This window comes from Brassica napus, chromosome A7 (genome assembly GCF_020379485.1).
Source record: "Brassica napus cultivar Da-Ae chromosome A7, Da-Ae, whole genome shotgun sequence".
Classification (NCBI taxonomy): Eukaryota; Viridiplantae; Streptophyta; class Magnoliopsida; order Brassicales; family Brassicaceae; genus Brassica; species Brassica napus.
The window spans coordinates 17,088,985-17,107,112 of record NC_063440.1 but is presented as its reverse complement, the minus strand read 5'-3'; the positions used below and the strand labels follow the sequence as shown (position 1 = coordinate 17,107,112).

The 18,128-nt window shown below is 28.5% G+C and overlaps 2 protein-coding genes and 1 long non-coding RNA gene across 3 annotated transcripts; 2 read left to right on the top strand and 1 right to left on the bottom strand.

Annotated features, from left to right (window-relative positions):
- The first annotated feature begins 615 nt into the window (after window positions 1-615).
- Window positions 616-1,520, top strand: LOC125576601. The gene is made up of 2 exons (XR_007315030.1): window positions 616-1,138; window positions 1,210-1,520. It is a non-coding gene; the product is annotated as an uncharacterized LOC125576601 (long non-coding RNA).
- Window positions 1,374-2,589, bottom strand: LOC106352892 (ubiquitin-conjugating enzyme E2 14). Its single transcript, XM_013792539.3, has 5 exons — window positions 2,405-2,589; window positions 2,240-2,342; window positions 2,043-2,140; window positions 1,865-1,965; window positions 1,374-1,770 (listed from the first exon to the last, which is right to left on the bottom strand). Exons 1-5 carry the CDS (start codon window positions 2,448-2,450, stop codon window positions 1,615-1,617), a joined length of 504 nt encoding a protein of 167 aa, XP_013647993.2. The 5' UTR covers window positions 2,451-2,589; the 3' UTR covers window positions 1,374-1,614.
- Window positions 2,590-7,550: 4,961 nt separating this feature from the next.
- On the top strand, window positions 7,551-9,426 carry LOC106352891 (chalcone--flavanone isomerase). The gene is made up of 4 exons (XM_013792538.3): window positions 7,551-7,849; window positions 7,929-8,087; window positions 8,248-8,471; window positions 9,011-9,426. The coding sequence occupies exons 1-4, from the start codon at window positions 7,726-7,728 to the stop codon at window positions 9,260-9,262; spliced, it is 759 nt and encodes a 252-aa protein (XP_013647992.2). The 5' UTR covers window positions 7,551-7,725; the 3' UTR covers window positions 9,263-9,426.
- The last annotated feature ends 8,702 nt before the right edge of the window (window positions 9,427-18,128 follow it).

Sequence of the window (18,128 nt, the reverse complement as noted above, 5' to 3'; positions counted from 1 at the left end):
ATTCATTTAATATTATTTTAATTTTGAATATTTTAGATATTATCAGTGTTTTTAAAACCGGATCCAAGATTTTTTTTGGGTCATGGATCATTGTGGTTCCACCGGATTTGATTGGGTTTAACTGGAGTAAAATGAATTTAATGATATTTTGTAAATATTATGCATATTCTTACAAAATAGATCATATCAAAAAAAATATTTAAATAGTCATAATGTTTAGAAAAACTTAAAATAACAATTAATATGTAACAAAAAATAATAAAATAATTTAATAGTTTATATCTAAAATCAATATGAAAAACACATTTAAAATTTATTCCCAGATCTTATCACTCTATATCTTTACTACCCTTTAAAAAATTATATACACATTAGGTAGAAGTTATATTTTAAAATAAAAATTTCACAAATGTAAATGTTTCAATTATTAAAGTCATCAAACCAAGTGATTATAAAATAAAATTTAAACAAAGTGAGAAGTAAACAAAAACAATATCTTCACGTGAATATTAAACTTTGTGAATCTTGTAATTTACAAGTTGTAAAGATGTCAAAAGAAAAAGACGAGAGGCAATACTTTATTAATTTTTAATAAATCCTATTTTTACTTAAAAAGGAAGAAAACTTAATTGTTTCATTAACAAAATTTTGGTTTATATATGAATTGGGGTTTGGCTGGTTCACTGGGTCAGCGGTTCCCGAATTTTTAACGATTCGATAGGGGTTTTTAACCGGTTCAATTTTAGTTGAGTTTTGGCATTAACCCAACCCGAATTATTATCGGTTTATGGTTTAGACGGTCGGACCGGGTTTAAAAACACTGGATATTATATTAGATTAGATTAAGTATTTGAATTCTTGTTCAGTTTTGAAATATTATTTCCGGATGCTAATAAGATATTTGGATTCTGTTATATATAAATGGATGGTCTTGGGAGCATGGTGGATACTGGATAGGATGGGTGGCAAGCATGGAGCATGGTGGGTGGTAGCGGCCTACAGTCATGTGAAATGCCATTCGGAGGTCAATGAAAATGAGCCGAACCATTTGTCCTCACAAGACCACCTTATTACGTAAACGCCCTTCCCCACATGGGCAGTAGTGCTTACACAAACTATTGTAACTTCCCGTTTCCAGGTGTGTTTCTCAATCAATCTCTAACATCATCTCTCTGTCGTTCTTTTAAAGTTTTATTTTTTATTTTGCAGAAATCAAGCTCGTCTTGTTTCTGTAGATGGTAACAAACGGTTTCCTGTCATATGATATAAACTTTTGTTTCTAAGGGTTTCCTCTGGTCGCTTCAGTTCCATGTCATTTTCTTAAACCTGCTAACAAACTAACGGTGTACTGAATCTAAATTTGGTGAATAGAATGAAACATGAAAGCGAATCCATTAACTAAGTGAAGAGATAGATATATAATCCTAACGAAGGTGGGTTTGATTCCACCACCAATATTCCAAACCTTAAAAAGAAAAAGAAAAAAAAAAACAAAACCAAGAAAGATTAAAGAGGATAGCTACAGACCCGTCTTGCTTCCAGGCTCTCCTCTTTTAACTTAGAATCGAAAATTTGTTACAACAAGACAGAAGACGCATGCAGGAGAGATGTTGTTCATAGCATCTCTTGCGATTTTCTAACACAGCGACTCACTTTCTTCCTAAACTCTGCTCTGTTGTCTCTCCATTCTTTTGCTGCTTCCACATTGGCCGGTGACTCATCGTTGGGACCCGAAAGCATGGATATGATACTCAACACAATGCTTTCTACCTACATAACAACCACCCATTACCTAATATTAGCTCTCTCAAATCATATCATATGTGATCTAAAATTACTTGGAAAATGAAAAGAAGGGGGTTACCGTATGGACAGGGGTCCAACGTTCAGAGGCAAGCTCGTATCCATTAGGATCGTCACCAGGAGGATGAAGAATAGATATGCAAACTTTCCCATCAGAGTAAACTGCACCCAAATTGGTAAATAAACAAAAGACTCTTATAATCTGAGAGTAGCTAGCAACTCAACTCAACTCAACTCACCATTAGGATGCCACATCTCCGAAGTGAACTTGACGGTTGGTGGACTATTTGGGTAATCCTCTGGAAACGTCATGATTGCATTGAAAAATCCCCCTTCACTGCAACACAGATTAGCAATCAAAAAGAAAAGATTCATCACAGCTAAGCAAATGAAGAAGAAGCTAAGAGCATTTTAAAGATTAGAAAAAGAAACTCACTAGAGAGTATCAGGAGGACCCATGATGGAGACGCTCCACTGGAAAACGTTATTCTCATCAACCAGCCCAGCTGAGAATCCATCAACCGGGTGCTTGCACAGATCTGAAACAAACAAATATTTAGCTAATCCCACTATCGAAATCAATCCAACAAAGATGAGAGACCTTTGAGCTGCTTCTGTAGGAGAAGGCTTGCTTGGTTCTTTGCCATCGCGAGAGAGAGAGAGACAAGGATTTGGTGATAAAGTGTGATGATGGTAGAGAGACGGTCTAAAAAGATTACTAATTTTAGGGTTGTTGTATTGTTTTTAAGTTAAATGGAGAATCTTGTCAATGAAAAAGAAATAGTATTATTTTTTTTATTGTTAAAAAAGTTCATATGGTTTCTAGGAGATGCCATCTCTGGGAATCAATTGCTACAGTACTATTAAAAAAAAAAAATTCTCCAATACTCCTTTCTTTTAATTCATTTCATTTTCATTTATTTTTAATTTGAAATCTGATAAAAAATCCAATATACCCAATATAAATCTACTTATTTACACAACATGCCACTAATCTAATTTTATCTTTTATCTTTACAGATCTAGATTTCATTTACATTCTTTATATTCTTTCTCTCTTCTTTTTTTTTCTATGTTCTCTTTTTCTCTCTTTTCTTTCATTCTTCGATCCAAATCCTTTTTGTCTTTAATTTTCTTCTTTTTTGGTTGTTCTGTTTTTTCTTTGTTTTTCTTCGAATATCTTCTTCTTCGAATCCTTTCTTCTCCAAATCTTATATGTTTCTCCTCTTTTTCGATTTGTTGTTCTTTGTTCGCAATTTTAGGGTTCTTCTTCAAATATCATATGTTTTCCTCTCTCTCTCTCTCTCTCTCTCTCTCTCTCTCGCACTACAGATCTGGCTTGCTGCAAGAATACATGAGAAATGTGAAAGTAAAACTTGTACCCAAAAACAAAGTTTCACCAAGTTATACAATCGTTAAAGTACAACTTTGTAAAACCGTAGAACTTGGTTAAATTAGGTTCAAAGTATAACAAAGTTGTACTTCGACAATGGTACAACTTAGTAAAACTTTGTACTAATTTTATCAACTCGTGCAATCGTTGGTAAAACTGTATAACTAGGTTATAGTTTTATCAAGTTGTACCTTGACAAATGTATAACTTGGTAAAACTAAAACCTAGTTATACCTGTAAAACTATGACATAGTTATACCAAGTTTTTACTTCGGCATTGGTGTAACTTGGTTCAACTTGGTTTTTAGTTTTACTAAAATTTGATACCCAAAATTCAAAATTTAAATTTTCAACTGAGGAGAAAAAACGTAAGGGCAAAATTGGAAATCTCTTATTTCACAGAGTAGAGAGTATGTTAGAATTCGTAAGAGTATGCTAAAAAAAAATTTGCCTCATTAAAAGTATCTGAGATTATTACTCCATCTCTGGTTGTTAAACGTTGCTTGGACCAAATTAAGGCTTCGAATGAAAAATGAGAACCAAGCGTTGCTGATCTAGCATACAAAGTATCAATTAAGTGGATTTTAAAATATATGTTTGAATTGTGAAAATGGATAAAATTCGGTCTAAAGTACTGTACAAATTTATTTGTATAAAATTATATATAAATATTTATTTTGATAAATAATAATACGTTTTATAAAATAATTTATTAATGCAATAAACATAAATTATATAGATGAGCCGGCTATGAAATCTAAGAGGTATACACAAATGATAAATCTTATGTTAATCCTTATCCAATATATCATATTATCTCTCTTGGATTAAATCGCCTACATCAAAAGAGCTGTCAATTCTCAGGAAAGTTGGCTGGTCAAGCCACTGTTTTTCATGTTTGGAAGCAGATAAATAACCTTGTTCACAATGCTATCTGTCTTCCTCCTCCTTCAGTGTTGCAGGGCATCAATAGAGAAATCTGAAATGCACTTACGGCCAGAAGACACAGGAAACACTTCCAAGTGATTTAGCTTACTTGTCATGATTTCCATGATTTTAGATAATTTTGCTTATTTGTCATGTTTTAATTAGATCTAAGCTAAGTCATTAATTTATTAATAGTTTTTAATTGAGTCTATAATTTATTAATTTAAATAATATAACTGTAAAATATGTAATGATATATAATTATTTTGATTTTGCTTATTTGTCATGTTTTCCATGTTTTTAGTCAATTTTGCTTATTTGTCATGATTTTATTAGGTTTTAGCTTAGTTATTGATTTATTAATAATTTTTAGCTGAGTCACTAATTTATTAATTTAAAACAATATATGTAATGAATTTTATATATAATTAAAAACAAATTGTTGTTTAATAATATTTAAATCTATATGTTATATTAAAATTCTGATTTTCTTATTTGTCATATTTTATTAGGTTTTAAGCTTTTATATAGGTCACTGATTTATTATTAGTTTTTAACTGAATATTTATTAATTTTCACAAAACCCGTAATAAATTTTAAATATAATAAAACACACATTTTATTTTAATAATAAAAAAATAAATGTTATATTAAATAATTAATTATAAACTAATATAATAAAATTGTAAAAATATATTTAAAAATTAAGAGAATTCTTATATATATATTGTGTTGCTATCTGAAAACAATATTTTTTATTATATAAATAAAAAACTAAGATATAAAAAAAATTATAATTAAATATTTATGAAGTGATTTAGCTTACTTGTCATGATTTCCATGATTTTAGATAATTTTGCTTATTTGTCATGTTTTAATTAGATCTAAGCTAAGTCATTAATTTATTAATAATTTTTAATTGAGTCCATAATTTATTAATTTAAATAATATAACTGTAAAATATGTAATGATATATAATTATTTTGATTTTGCTGATTTGTCATGTTTTCCTTGTTTTTAGTCAATTTTGCTTATTTGTCATGCTTTTATTAGGTTTTAGCTTAGTCATTGATTTATTAATAATTTTTAGCTGAATCACTAATTTATTAATTTAAAAAAATATATGTAATGAATTTTATATATAATTAAAAACAAATTTTTGTTTAATAATATTTAAATCTATATGTTATATTAAAATTCTGATTTTCTTATTTGTCATATTTTATTAGGTTTTAAGCTTTTATATAGGTCACTGATTTATTATTAGTTTTTAACTGAATATTTATTAATTTTCACAAAACCCGTAATGAATATTAAATATAATAAAACACACATTTTATTTTAATAATAATAAAAATAAATGTTATATTAAATAATTAAGTATAAACTAATATAATAAAATTGTAAAAATATATTTAAAAATTAAGAGAATTCTTATATATATTGTGTTGCTATCTGAAAATAATATTTTTTATTATAAAAATAAAAACTAAGATATAAAAAAATTTATAATTAAATATTAGTCAAACAAAAATAATTATATAAAAATATTTTCTAAACTATTTCTAATATATGAGTGTTTTAAAACTTTTAACACAATAATAAGTACATAGTTTGATGAACGTTTTTTTGATATATATAAAGAATTTGATGTTTGATTTAACTATTTAAAATCATAAATAATAACTTAACTTGTGACTGAGTTCAAAACAAATTTTCTTGCTTTTACTTTAAACCAGTTTAATTTTAATCTGTGAAATACTATAGGTTCAGTTGGTGACCACAAGAAGAATGATAAAAATGAACAAAATAAAAAATAAAATTTCATTTGAGGAATTGAGAAAATAAAATAAAAATATGAATTTTTGTTCAATTTGTTCCTTAACAAAATTGCATAGGGGAATTTTTTTCTTATAAATTCATTCCTCTATAGGGTCAAAAAGTAGAATTTACCTTTCAATAATTTGACTAAAATCTCAATAGAACTCATATAAATTTTGAGGAACAAAGAATTTACCATAATTTTTTTCCTTCAACATGTTCACCGATTAGAGTTTTATAATGCCGATTTTTGGATTAATATAATATAAAATAATAAGTATTCGTAAGATGATTATGCCCGCATGTACGGGCAAAACACCTAGTCTATTGTCTTTGTGATAGTGAATGTATAGTATGTTACCCTTTTTCATGCTCTGCCTTATTTTTACCTTTTTTGCTGGGTAGTGCAAACTTAAGATTTAGCTTTTTGTAAAATCTTTTCATCATTAATATGATATTTACAAGTTTAGCAAAGAAAAAAACATATCATTATTCAAACATAACAAAAAATCTAAATCATATATAATCCAAACTGAATCTAATTAGCATTAAAATACTTTGAGTTAAAATACTTTTGTAACCATGAGTTTTTAGTTAAAAACATATTAAACTATCACTGAATTAAAACATATCATTTAGAGCTTGATTGGTTTTCCCGCTACCACCCGCAAACGCAGCTTTTGCGGTTGGTAGCGGTTGACAGTGTTTCGAAACAATCATACAAACCGCTACAAATCGCTTCAAACCGCTCCGAACCTCTTAAAATTAAAAGCTGGTTCCAGTTAGCGTTTGCGGTTGCGGGCGGTTGCGGGAGGATAATTTTTTTTTCTTTTTTAAAAAAATACCATATAAATACAAAAATAAAAATAAAAATAAATTTTTTAAAATAAAATTATGAAAATACTAAAATATATCTATTATATTTTAATTAATATTATAAAATTTTAAAATAAAAATATTTTCTATAATTTTAAAATTTTAAAACTATAACTTTGAAAATATAATTTACATATTTATTATAATATTATGACTTTTGATATTTTTATAATTATATAAAATGTAAATATTGTTAATTTATTATTTAACCGCTGCTGTATTTGGTAGTTAACCAGTCATAAGTATCCCGCAAACGCACCAATTTATAACCGCAGAACCAGTCGTACAAATCTCTTAAAACCGCTAGAAACCGCAACCACCCACAACCGCAAACGTCCGCAGCCGCAACCGCAACCGCTGCGTTTGAACCGGTCAGACCCTTAATCGGTTTTAGTATAAACAGGCCAAGCCAAAACGAATAAACTTAAGCTCCATTAAATCATATATGATACTTTTAGCCTTATATCAAAAGCCAAAAGGTATGTAATCAAACTACATAAATATAATACCAATTAATTAATTACTTTATATAGAAAAATAAGTTTTCTTTGTCTAAAACGAAGATAAAGTAAACCAAAAGCTACACTGAATCAATCAAATCCTGAATAAATTAAAATTTAAAATTATTCTATTTTACAAAACCAATTAAACCTAAACTGAGACGAAATAGATATCATTAAAACATCGATACTATAAAGTGAGTCCTTTGTTAAAACAAAGGGGTCAGAGTTTTCTCAACCACCATATTGAATCTTCCATACAAATTATTAAAGGGCAAAATCGTTTTAACTCCTTCACGTGCTTACATACCCAACACTCGTAATCGCAACTCTTGCTACCTACCTCCTCCCTCTTCTCTTACATTATTACCATCAAACATTCAAACCTAACCCCAAACTCAAACCATGTCTTCTTCCCACTGTCCAACACCGTTACCCTCCGTCACCAAACTTCAAGTAGACTCCGTTACTTTTCCACCCTCAGTCATCTCACCGGCTTCCTCCAATCCCCTCTTCCTCGGTGGCGCAGGTTCGACTACGCTTGCCTTCTTTTTTTTCTTTTCTTTTAAATCTATGATGTTTATTTTTATTTTTATTTTTCTACGCAGGTGTGCGAGGTTTGGATATCCACGGAAAATTCGTGATCTTCACGGTCATCGGTGTTTACCTAGATGCTGTCGCCGTCCCGTCACTTTCCGTTAAGTGGAAAGGCAAAACCACAGAGGAGCTAACAGAATCCGTCCCTTTTTTCCGTGAAATCGTCACGGGTACTTCCTTACACCACTTACTTAAGACACACGTCATATGACTTATATCAAAGTGTTTCTTTTTTAGAAAGCTACGTCATATCAAAGTGTTTTTAAGTAATAAGGGCCATTTGTATTGACCGTCATTAATTAATAACCTTTTCGTTTAACTCTTAATTAGGTTCGTTTGAGAAGTTTATTAAGGTGACGATGAAGCTACCGTTAACAGGACAGCAGTATTCAGAGAAAGTAACGGAGAACTGTGTGGCGATATGGAAATCGTTAGGTATTTACACAGACTCTGAAGCTAAAGCTGTGAAGAAGTTTTTGGAGGTCTTCAAGGACCAAACGTTCCCTCCTGGTGCTTCGATTCTCTTTGCTCTCTCCCCTAACGGCTCTCTCACGGTAATTTTCACAAAAATTCTTTATAACATTGACTTGTGCGCTTGCGTTTACATGTTATATAGTATGATTTTGTTCTTACATATAGAACCATAGCTTTTGGCATCATAAATGCAAATGTGACCAACTGTAATTATCATAGCAACTGGAAAAATATTATACGCAAAGCCTGTAGAGGTCACGTAATCGAGTTGACGCCTGAAAACAGAATTAATATTACGTGTTAGTGCCTTAGTAGTTCGTAGTTTCAGGTTTCGGGTAACTTCTTCACATTATAAAAAAAAACAGAATATGTGTGTTTACCTCTTAAGAGGAGTATGTTTACGTAATTGTGACTTTAAAAAAAAAGTTTGTTTACATATAGAAGCTAATGTAGAGATGACGTTTGAAACATGTATATTTGAGTAAAAATTGTGTTTTCATTTAAGTTTGTTTAGGTGTGAACGCAATTGACGTTTGAAGATATAGTAGTCTGTCTACATACGTGATACCTTTGAAAAAACTTTATGACATCTCTTTGTTGTGAATTAAAATGTTTGCAGATTGGGTTTTCGAAAGACGATAGTATTCCTAAAACCGGAAAAGCCGTAATCGAGAATAAATTGTTGGCAGAGGCAGTTCTTGAATCGATCATAGGAAAGAAGGGTGTATCTCCTGGGGCTAGGTTGAGTCTTGCCGAGAGATTATCTCAGCTGATGAAGGAGAACAAGGTCGAAAAAGATGCAACAAAGACTGATAATCAAGATGAAGCTAACGATGTCTCCCTCGGAGATAAGTTGGCCAAAGAGAACTGATTGTGTGGGAGGTTTTTCTTGGTCGTCTTTGAGGGCTTTATGTTTCTATATCTAATCATGTTGTTTAGTTCACATCACATGTTTTTATTTGCTTCTACTCGTAAGAATAATTGAATAATCTCATGAAACTGGATCAAATAAATCAAAACTATATTATCAATTGATCTTGATGCTGAGTCGTTAAAATCAAATCCACTTAGTTACTAAAGTCATTATGTTTTAGTAAATATCAGATTAGCTAACTAAATCATTATCATATTGCCATATTGGAGATCAAAGTATAATATATTGAATGTTGTGCTCCTATACATGAAGACCAAGAGGGCATACACAATCGAGCCACCATCATCTTAGACATTTAATATCTACTCACCATCGTCTACAAGTGAATCCATGCTTAACATTTTAATTTAATGTTACTCAAATTTCTTCCTTGTTTTTTTGCAACACAGTATATTAAAGACGCAATATGCTTAATTAATTCCAACCGGAGTAAAAATAAATCGATAACAACCAAAGTGAAACTCAAGGATATGACGAACAACAAAAGTAGAACGATAAAAAAAAAGGATAGAGATGTTACATGGAGACTTGCTCATTGTAAAGAAACATCTGAAAAGAAATCCACTTGTACCTTTGAAACAGATGCTCCAGCGAACATGAAATAGTCGGAATCAACATTGATGAAGCCAAACGAAAAGGTTTGGAATGCGGCATTGTCCGTTGAGAAGCTGGATGTGGCTAAACAGCCAATTAGACCAGGGAGATCGGCATTAACACCGATAAGACTTTTCGAAGAGACTATGTAGGGCTGTTCAATATGGTAAAACAGAATCGTACCGAACCGAACCAAACCGAAATAGACAATATGGTTTGGTTTTGGTATATATCATATAAACCGAATGAATATAATTTTATAAAAACCGTAGGATTTGGATATGGTTTGGTATATAACCGATTAAGCCGAATAAACCGAACAAAACCGATTAAAAGTAGAAACATGTAAATATGTATCTATTTTATAACAATACATGAAAATATATTTGTTACATAAGTTAAATTTGTGTTAATAACTATTACCATAATTTTATAGTAATAAAGAACTTTAATTTGTAAAACACTTGAACTATAATTAAATAACAATACATCGCAATTCAGGCATCTTATTTTCTAAGTCTTCTTTTGATTTTTTTGCTTTATTTTAGTCTTCACTAAATTAATATGAAGATTATAAATTTGATGGACAATAATTAATAGAAAATTTTAATAACTTTTTTCTTATCTGTAAACAAACAGAGTTTCGTGTTCAATTGAAAAAACATGACTTTAATGAACACTAATATGGAAGAGTGGAAAAACTTTTCTTTCATGTTTCTGTTTTGTTTTATATTTATATTTTCAAAATTTCAAGCGTTGATTTTAGTTATAGATTTGATTATTTTATTTGATGGTAGAAGCATTTTTACTTTTTTTGTTTATTTATTTGAACATGTAATATATTTTTAATAAATGATTGTGTTGACAATATGATTCTAAAATTCATATAATATGATCTCAAACTAAATAATTATGTTTTTTGGTATAAAACCGAATAAACCGAAAACCGACGGTATATAAACCCAACCGAACCAAAGTAAATATGGATTTAGAATGGTAGTTATATTTTACTAACCGAAATACCAAAAACCAAAAAAAACCGAACCTTAACCGAACCGATATCCGGATTGAAAATCTTAAAAATATAGGGAAAATTATAAGGATGGCCAGCAGGAGTTGAAAAATTCAAAATACCTGATTTTAGAAATAAAATTTCAGCATGACCTAAGAACATGATTAATGGGAGTTCTTAGAGCATGATTAACCCCAGTCTCTTAGCCGGGGTTCTTAACTTATGATTTGACTTTTTTTAAACATTTTTTGGGTAAGAGACGGCTCTTATATCTCTTATTTAAGAGACGGTTCTTAATTTTTCTTAGAGACGGCTAAGAGCATGACTGGCGAGAAGCAGCGACAGCAGCAGGAGAACGGGGTGAAGTCGGTGCCTTGGACTCCGCCTGGGGCAACTGACCCCCCTCCTACCAAAGTGGCTCCACCACTGTGTTCAACCACGGTCGACCTATTGATTCGGTAATTTAAGTCTGGTCGGTTAAAGAAAGTGGATATAACTGTTCAAATTGGTTTAAAAATATTTTATTTTTTTGGACAAAAGGAACCAATTGTCACTCTCTTGATTATCATCATTTCTATCGCCATATCCAATGCAAACACTCCAAATATCAATTGGTATAGTATATATGAGCTCTATAGTCTGTGATTGTATCATCAGTTTTGGAAATGAGTCATATTTCCAAAAGAGTATTTTGAAAGAGTGGCGAGCTTTTCAATTAAGCAAATACTAGATGATAATCTGTAAACTTTTCATTTAAGCAATACTAGATGATAATTTGTGCGTACACGCGGAGTGAGTTATTATAATAATATTTATTTATTAAATGATTTGAACATTTTGCAATACTACAATCTTTATCGATTGTAAAATGACGAATACAAATGTTGGTCTCTTAAATGTATCATCGTTGTTAAAGAGTTAACGTATTACATCTCATTTTAATTATTTTTAAGACTTTATATGCATAAAAATAAATTAAGTTTTTCGGCTCACACAAACACCAAAACCAAATATGCAACATCGATTGTATAATGACGAAGAGAGCTTAGGTTTTCTGCTCTCGATTTGTTTACTATTGATTCTGCATAAGTGATTTCATTTTCTACCCTCTATAAAATTATACTTTTGTTCTCCTCTCTCTTTCATTGATGTGAATTTAGTTTTTTTTTTAACTTCTTTTATGAATTTGGTGAATTACATAAGTGTCAATTTAAAAAGATGAAAATCTGCAAAGATTAGTTTCACTCCATATACATATCTAATAATCAAAATTTTGAAGAAAATCACCAACAAACTTTATTAACAGGTTAGTGTTTAAATTTAATATATTAAGGTGTTAAAATTTAATATATCAAGGTGTTATTGAATATAAGTTCAGACTCGAAATATAAATGCATATCTAGTATATATTCACGAGTTAATTTTAAAACAACAAAACAAATTACTTATTTTATTAGCCTATGATTTTGAGGTTTAGTTACTTAAGAGTATACATATAAATATATATATATAATACTTACCATTCTACTATATGTAGACTATGTATAAACTAAGAACTGTTTGATTTTTTAAATGATAAACTAGAAAACTTATAATAAATAATTCAACTCTCTCATTCTTACAATTATAATAGCTTTATATAGTATTAGAGAGAAAATATATATTAGACGAATGACCAAATCTCTCATTCTTCGAATAAACTCAAAAGAAAGTGATTGAAATCTTGTCATGATATTTTATTTTAGGAATAAAAATTAAGACTAAATTATTTAATCTGAATGAAATAATATATATATATATAGTGTTTCCAATATTAAAAAGCACTTCAATTTAAAAAAGTGTGTTTCTCGGATTGTGAGGATCAAATAAGATATTAGAAACCACCTATTTTAAAAATAATTTGTATGCATAAGAGTATACACATTAGAGTAAGCACATAAATCAAAATCAATACCTTTTGTTAATTTACAATACGTTTTTGGTAAATAAATCAAAACAACAATTTTATTTACTTTATATGGTATAGATTAAACTTTAGTGATATTAACATACTTACATATTATATTTTAATATAATTATTTATTATTCACACTTCCTACTCATATGATTTCTTAACATTTGTATATTTGATGTAACAAAAATTTAAACCGTTAATCACAAAACTTTTAATGTGAGATTTTTCAATACAAATTTCAAAATTAAATATTAAGATCTCAATAATTTTTTGCTGCAAAATTTTGAAATTAACATATTTTAATATAGTATAATTTATTTCAAATGATATTAATATATATATATATATATAATATGAATATTTATTATTGAGACTTCATATTCATACAATTTTTTTAGGACTTGGCATTTTAACCGATACCTGAACCCGTATCTGAATCCGATCCGAAAATCCGAATCGAAGTAGTAAAATACTCTAACGGTTATTGAATTCGGAGATAATGGATATCTGAACCAAAACTGGTAATATCCGAACCCGAACGGGTAATATCCGAACCCGAACGGATATCCAAAGATAACTAAACATAAGCATACTTAACCATATATTTTTTAGTTTACTTTTCTCATTTTATTCAAAATATTCATATTAATGCTGCACATTGCTCAAAATTAGATAATATACATATAATTATAGACAAAATCATTTGTTACTCACTTAAAATACATATCAAGCTCTTGTTTCTTGCATTAATAGAAGTTGCATCTAAAATTTCAAAACAATAACTAAATTAGTATCTTTCTATTTTTAAAGTTTTATCTACAAGTCTATTAATAGTTTAATCTTTATAAAAATTAAAAAACATGTTAAGTTAAATGTATATTTTAAATACGAAAAAAACATAAGCAATGAATAATTTATTTATTTTTTATTAAAAATTTAAATATCTGAACCCGATCCAAAATATCCGAACCCGATCCGAAGGGTCGAAATAGCCGAACGGTTTGAATACCTTTATACTGAAATACCCGAAAATCCTACATACCCGATATAAACCCGAACGAGTATCTGAACACCCACTCCTACGATATATGATCATTTGTATCTTGCTGGAACAAAAAAAAAGTTAAACCATTGATCACAAAATTTTTAATGTGAGACATTTACCATTTTTTTGTAATTTATAACCGTTTTAAAAAAATCAAAATATAACATATAAGAAAAAATCTAAATTTTTTTATTATATGCTTAATATGATTGTTTAATTTCTTTTAATAATATAAAATTAAACAAAAGAGAGAGAGATGATACAAAAACTGTTATCAAATATGTATTATTCATAGTCATTAATTGTCATATATGTTAATCATATTAGGTAATTTCGTAACTTTTATTTAAGGAAAGAAAAAATATTATTGTACACTACTAATTAATTTGATAATTAGTTTAATAAAAAATATACTATATGTTTATATGGACCAATTTATTTTTTCTAAAAATTTTAAAAATCATCTTCGTGATGATACGTGGCTACGAAAACATGTTGTAATGCTCTATGATTAATATATAGGGATTTGGTTGATAAAGTAGATTGGAAATGGTTGGTCAGATTTAAATGCTAACGCTAAAATGCATTTTCTTCCAAGTAAAGCGTTATCACTAATATACAGTACTCACATGCTTCACGATTTTGATGTCGATTGGTACTCCCCTCGAGCCGTGAATACCGAGAGCAAATATCTATCTATATGGTTGTCTTCCTCTCGCACGCTCTTGGGCAAAAACAAATTATATGTTTGTTTCGAGAAATTTTATATGTGATATTTAATTATTCTATCTTTCTACCTATAAATTTTATCGTTATAATTTTATTTATTAGTTTCCGTCGAAAATATTATCTCTTTATTAGTTGACTATTTAACTATTGAAGATAATCTAAAAAGTTCAGGAACACAAAATGTTGAAAGAACCAAAGAACTTCATGTTACCTTTAAAATCCTAATAAACCAACTTGATTCATTTATCTTCAAGTTTTTTGGTTGTTTTCTTTTTTACTATTCCAAGGTACCATTTTTAGATCATGATATTTTTTTTTTCTTTATAAAATAAAGTTTAGATTAAAAATACTTAAGTGGTACTATAAAAATGAGCTTAACCTGTAAATAAATTAGTTCATTTATTTTTTTGTTTATCACTCTGTTTTTCACTCCAAAATAATATAACATTGAAATATAATTCAATTTTGTTATTGAATGATTTTATTTTAAAAAGAAAGATAAAGTGAAGCATTGACATTTTTTATATATTAATTGAGAAATTTTTTTTTTTTGAATTATACAGAGGTATCCTGGTCCCACAAAAGTGATCTAGACTAGTCACGTATTGCCACGTGTCGGTCCTCTGTCTCTGGCGATGCCTAAATGTTAATTCCCAAGTGGCCGGGATTCGAACTCAGGTGACGGTACTCACAATTATAAGTCATCGGGGGTACTCATAATTGTAAGCCATTTACCACTAGAACTAGAAGCCCCGGTTTAATTGAGAAACATTACAACATTGTTTTGTATCACGTGTCACCATGAGAATGAAATTTAGAATTTTTAGAGAAATAGGTTGGTTCATCTTAACTTATATTATATATTTTTATTAAACTAACTATTAAATTGATAAATAGTATACAAAAGAATAATCTCGAACTTTCCTTAAATAAAAGCTACGGAATTGTCTAATATGATTAACATATATATGACAATTAATGATTATGAATAATAAATATTTGATAACAATTTTTGTATCTTAGCTCTTTTTGTTTAATTTTATATTATTAAAAAATATTAAACAACTACATTAACTATATAATAAAAGGTTACATTTTTATGTTATATTTTGAATTTTTAAAACGACTATAAATTACTAAAAACGTTAAATGTCTCGCACTAAAATTTTGTGATCAATGATTTTTTTTGTAATAACAAGATACAAATGATCATAAATCGTATGAACATGAAGTCTCATTTACTAGACATTCATATTATATATTAATACAGCTTAAAATAATAAATATTTGTATTGAAAAAATATTGAAATCTTAATATTTTAGTTTTAAAATTTTCATTAGAAATTTTGTGTTTATCATGAGTATAAATTATCAATAATAAATATTTGAAACTTGGCCAATAAATATTTATATTAAAATATATTTTATATATATTTATTTCATTGAAATTTAATTATATACCATATATGTAAATGAATACAATAAATAATAATAAATAAAAATTATGTTTATATATAACATTTATTCTGTGCAATTGCTCATGTCTTAAGCTACTGGGTTATTATACCCGAAGAGGTGATCTGTGTCAGATTTTTTTATCGTAGTCTCCTCCGAGCCACATGAATATAACTCCGTGGCCCAATTATTCTCCACACCAATTATAGCTCTGCATTTACTATGTTTCCTTTTAAAAGTTAAGACAGCCATACAAAAACACACGTTAAAAACAAAAAAGCTATACACACAAATCAATTACTAGCCTAACTAGTACACAAACATAATAACTTCATGGCCCCATTACCCATACAAATTTTTGTTTCCTTTTTAAGATATACTAGAAGTGAACCTAAATACGTAATCTGATAACTAACATTCCTTGATTTAGTTCATTCGTCTAAAACTATTATCTTCAAAATACACGTATACACCGTTATACCTTTACACACTTGGTGGAAGAGTTCACCATTGTCATGCCATGCTTACAACTTTTGATGCCATAAGGCAGATAAACTAATATTTAATTTTTTATAATATAATAATAAATATTTTTTGTGAAACAAGTTTTATTGAAAAAGTTTTACAAGTTTTTTTTCATCAACTTAAACAGATTCGTATTGACTTTGTAAACCAAATCGGTGGTTCCACGTCCATGTGAATGACATAAGACGGTTGTTTCATAACACTATGTGCTAGACTATCCGTCTTTAAATTTTTTATTTTGTTTTATTTTTAAAATAAGAAATTAATATATCAATACAAGTTTTATATATGTATTATTTATTCTAGTTTTGAAGTTTTTAGAATAAAATAATATATGAAGAGAAATTAATTGTCAAAATATTAATAGTGATTTAGGTATAAGATCCAAATATTTTCTATTACAAGGCTTAGTTTACTAAAAATAAACAATAAAATGTAGAAAAGGCTTTTAGCAGGATATTTCAGTTTTTAAAATAAAATAAAATATAATTGCAATTTATTAGTTTATAAAGTTAAGTATGACTTCAGAAAAAGTCTTGAAAATGGTACTTAACCTAGTTCAGTTGGAAAAACTTATTAAATGAGTGTTTTACCGATGAACCATAATATTTTATATGTATATGCCTTTACATTTTACATAAAAATGATGTCATAGCAGACCCCGGCTCAAAAGTTGTTTGGACCTTGTGCTATTAGATACAAAATAAAAATAAAATATGGTGTATATATTATTATTATTTTTTTGAAATTTTAAACCTATTTGGTAATTTAAAAAAGGACTTGGACACTAAAACATAAAAGGAAAAGAGAAATTGCACCCCATACACTAAACTTTTACCCTAATTAAAAATACTCTAAATCCCACAATTTTATACCTTTTTCCATAAACACAAACTAGTCACATCATTGGTATTTTCATTTTTTTAGGGTTTTAAACCAATTCACCCAAAGAAAAATTAATTAAAGGTGTGGGATCCAGTGGAAATGCACGCACACCAGTAAAACTGGCACTGGCCATGATCCAAAGCTTCAAAATTTGTTTACTAGGCATGGCTCTGTGAGTGATCGCAACAAACTACCATTAACGATATAATTCTCTATGACTTAATATTCTGAAAAAACTCTTGGCCAATACTATCTTTAAATATCAGTTGATGATTGATGAGTCGCCACATAAAATTTTGTTCGTCTAATCTATTTTTTATATAAATTTACGCTATATCATACTTTTTTAATTTCTGTTCTCACGTATGAATTTGATTCTAGATACTTAATATATACAAAAATTCATACAACAAAAACAAATTGTGTAGAAAAAATCATTTCTATATAAATAGTTAACATGTCAACACACTTAAATTATATTTACAGAAATCTTTCATGAATGGTTTTTTTCGAGGCTACATTCAATTTAGAAACATTACTCAGGCTTTAAAAACCCTATATCACTTCCTAATTAGCAGAAGTAAAAAATTATATGATTACGATA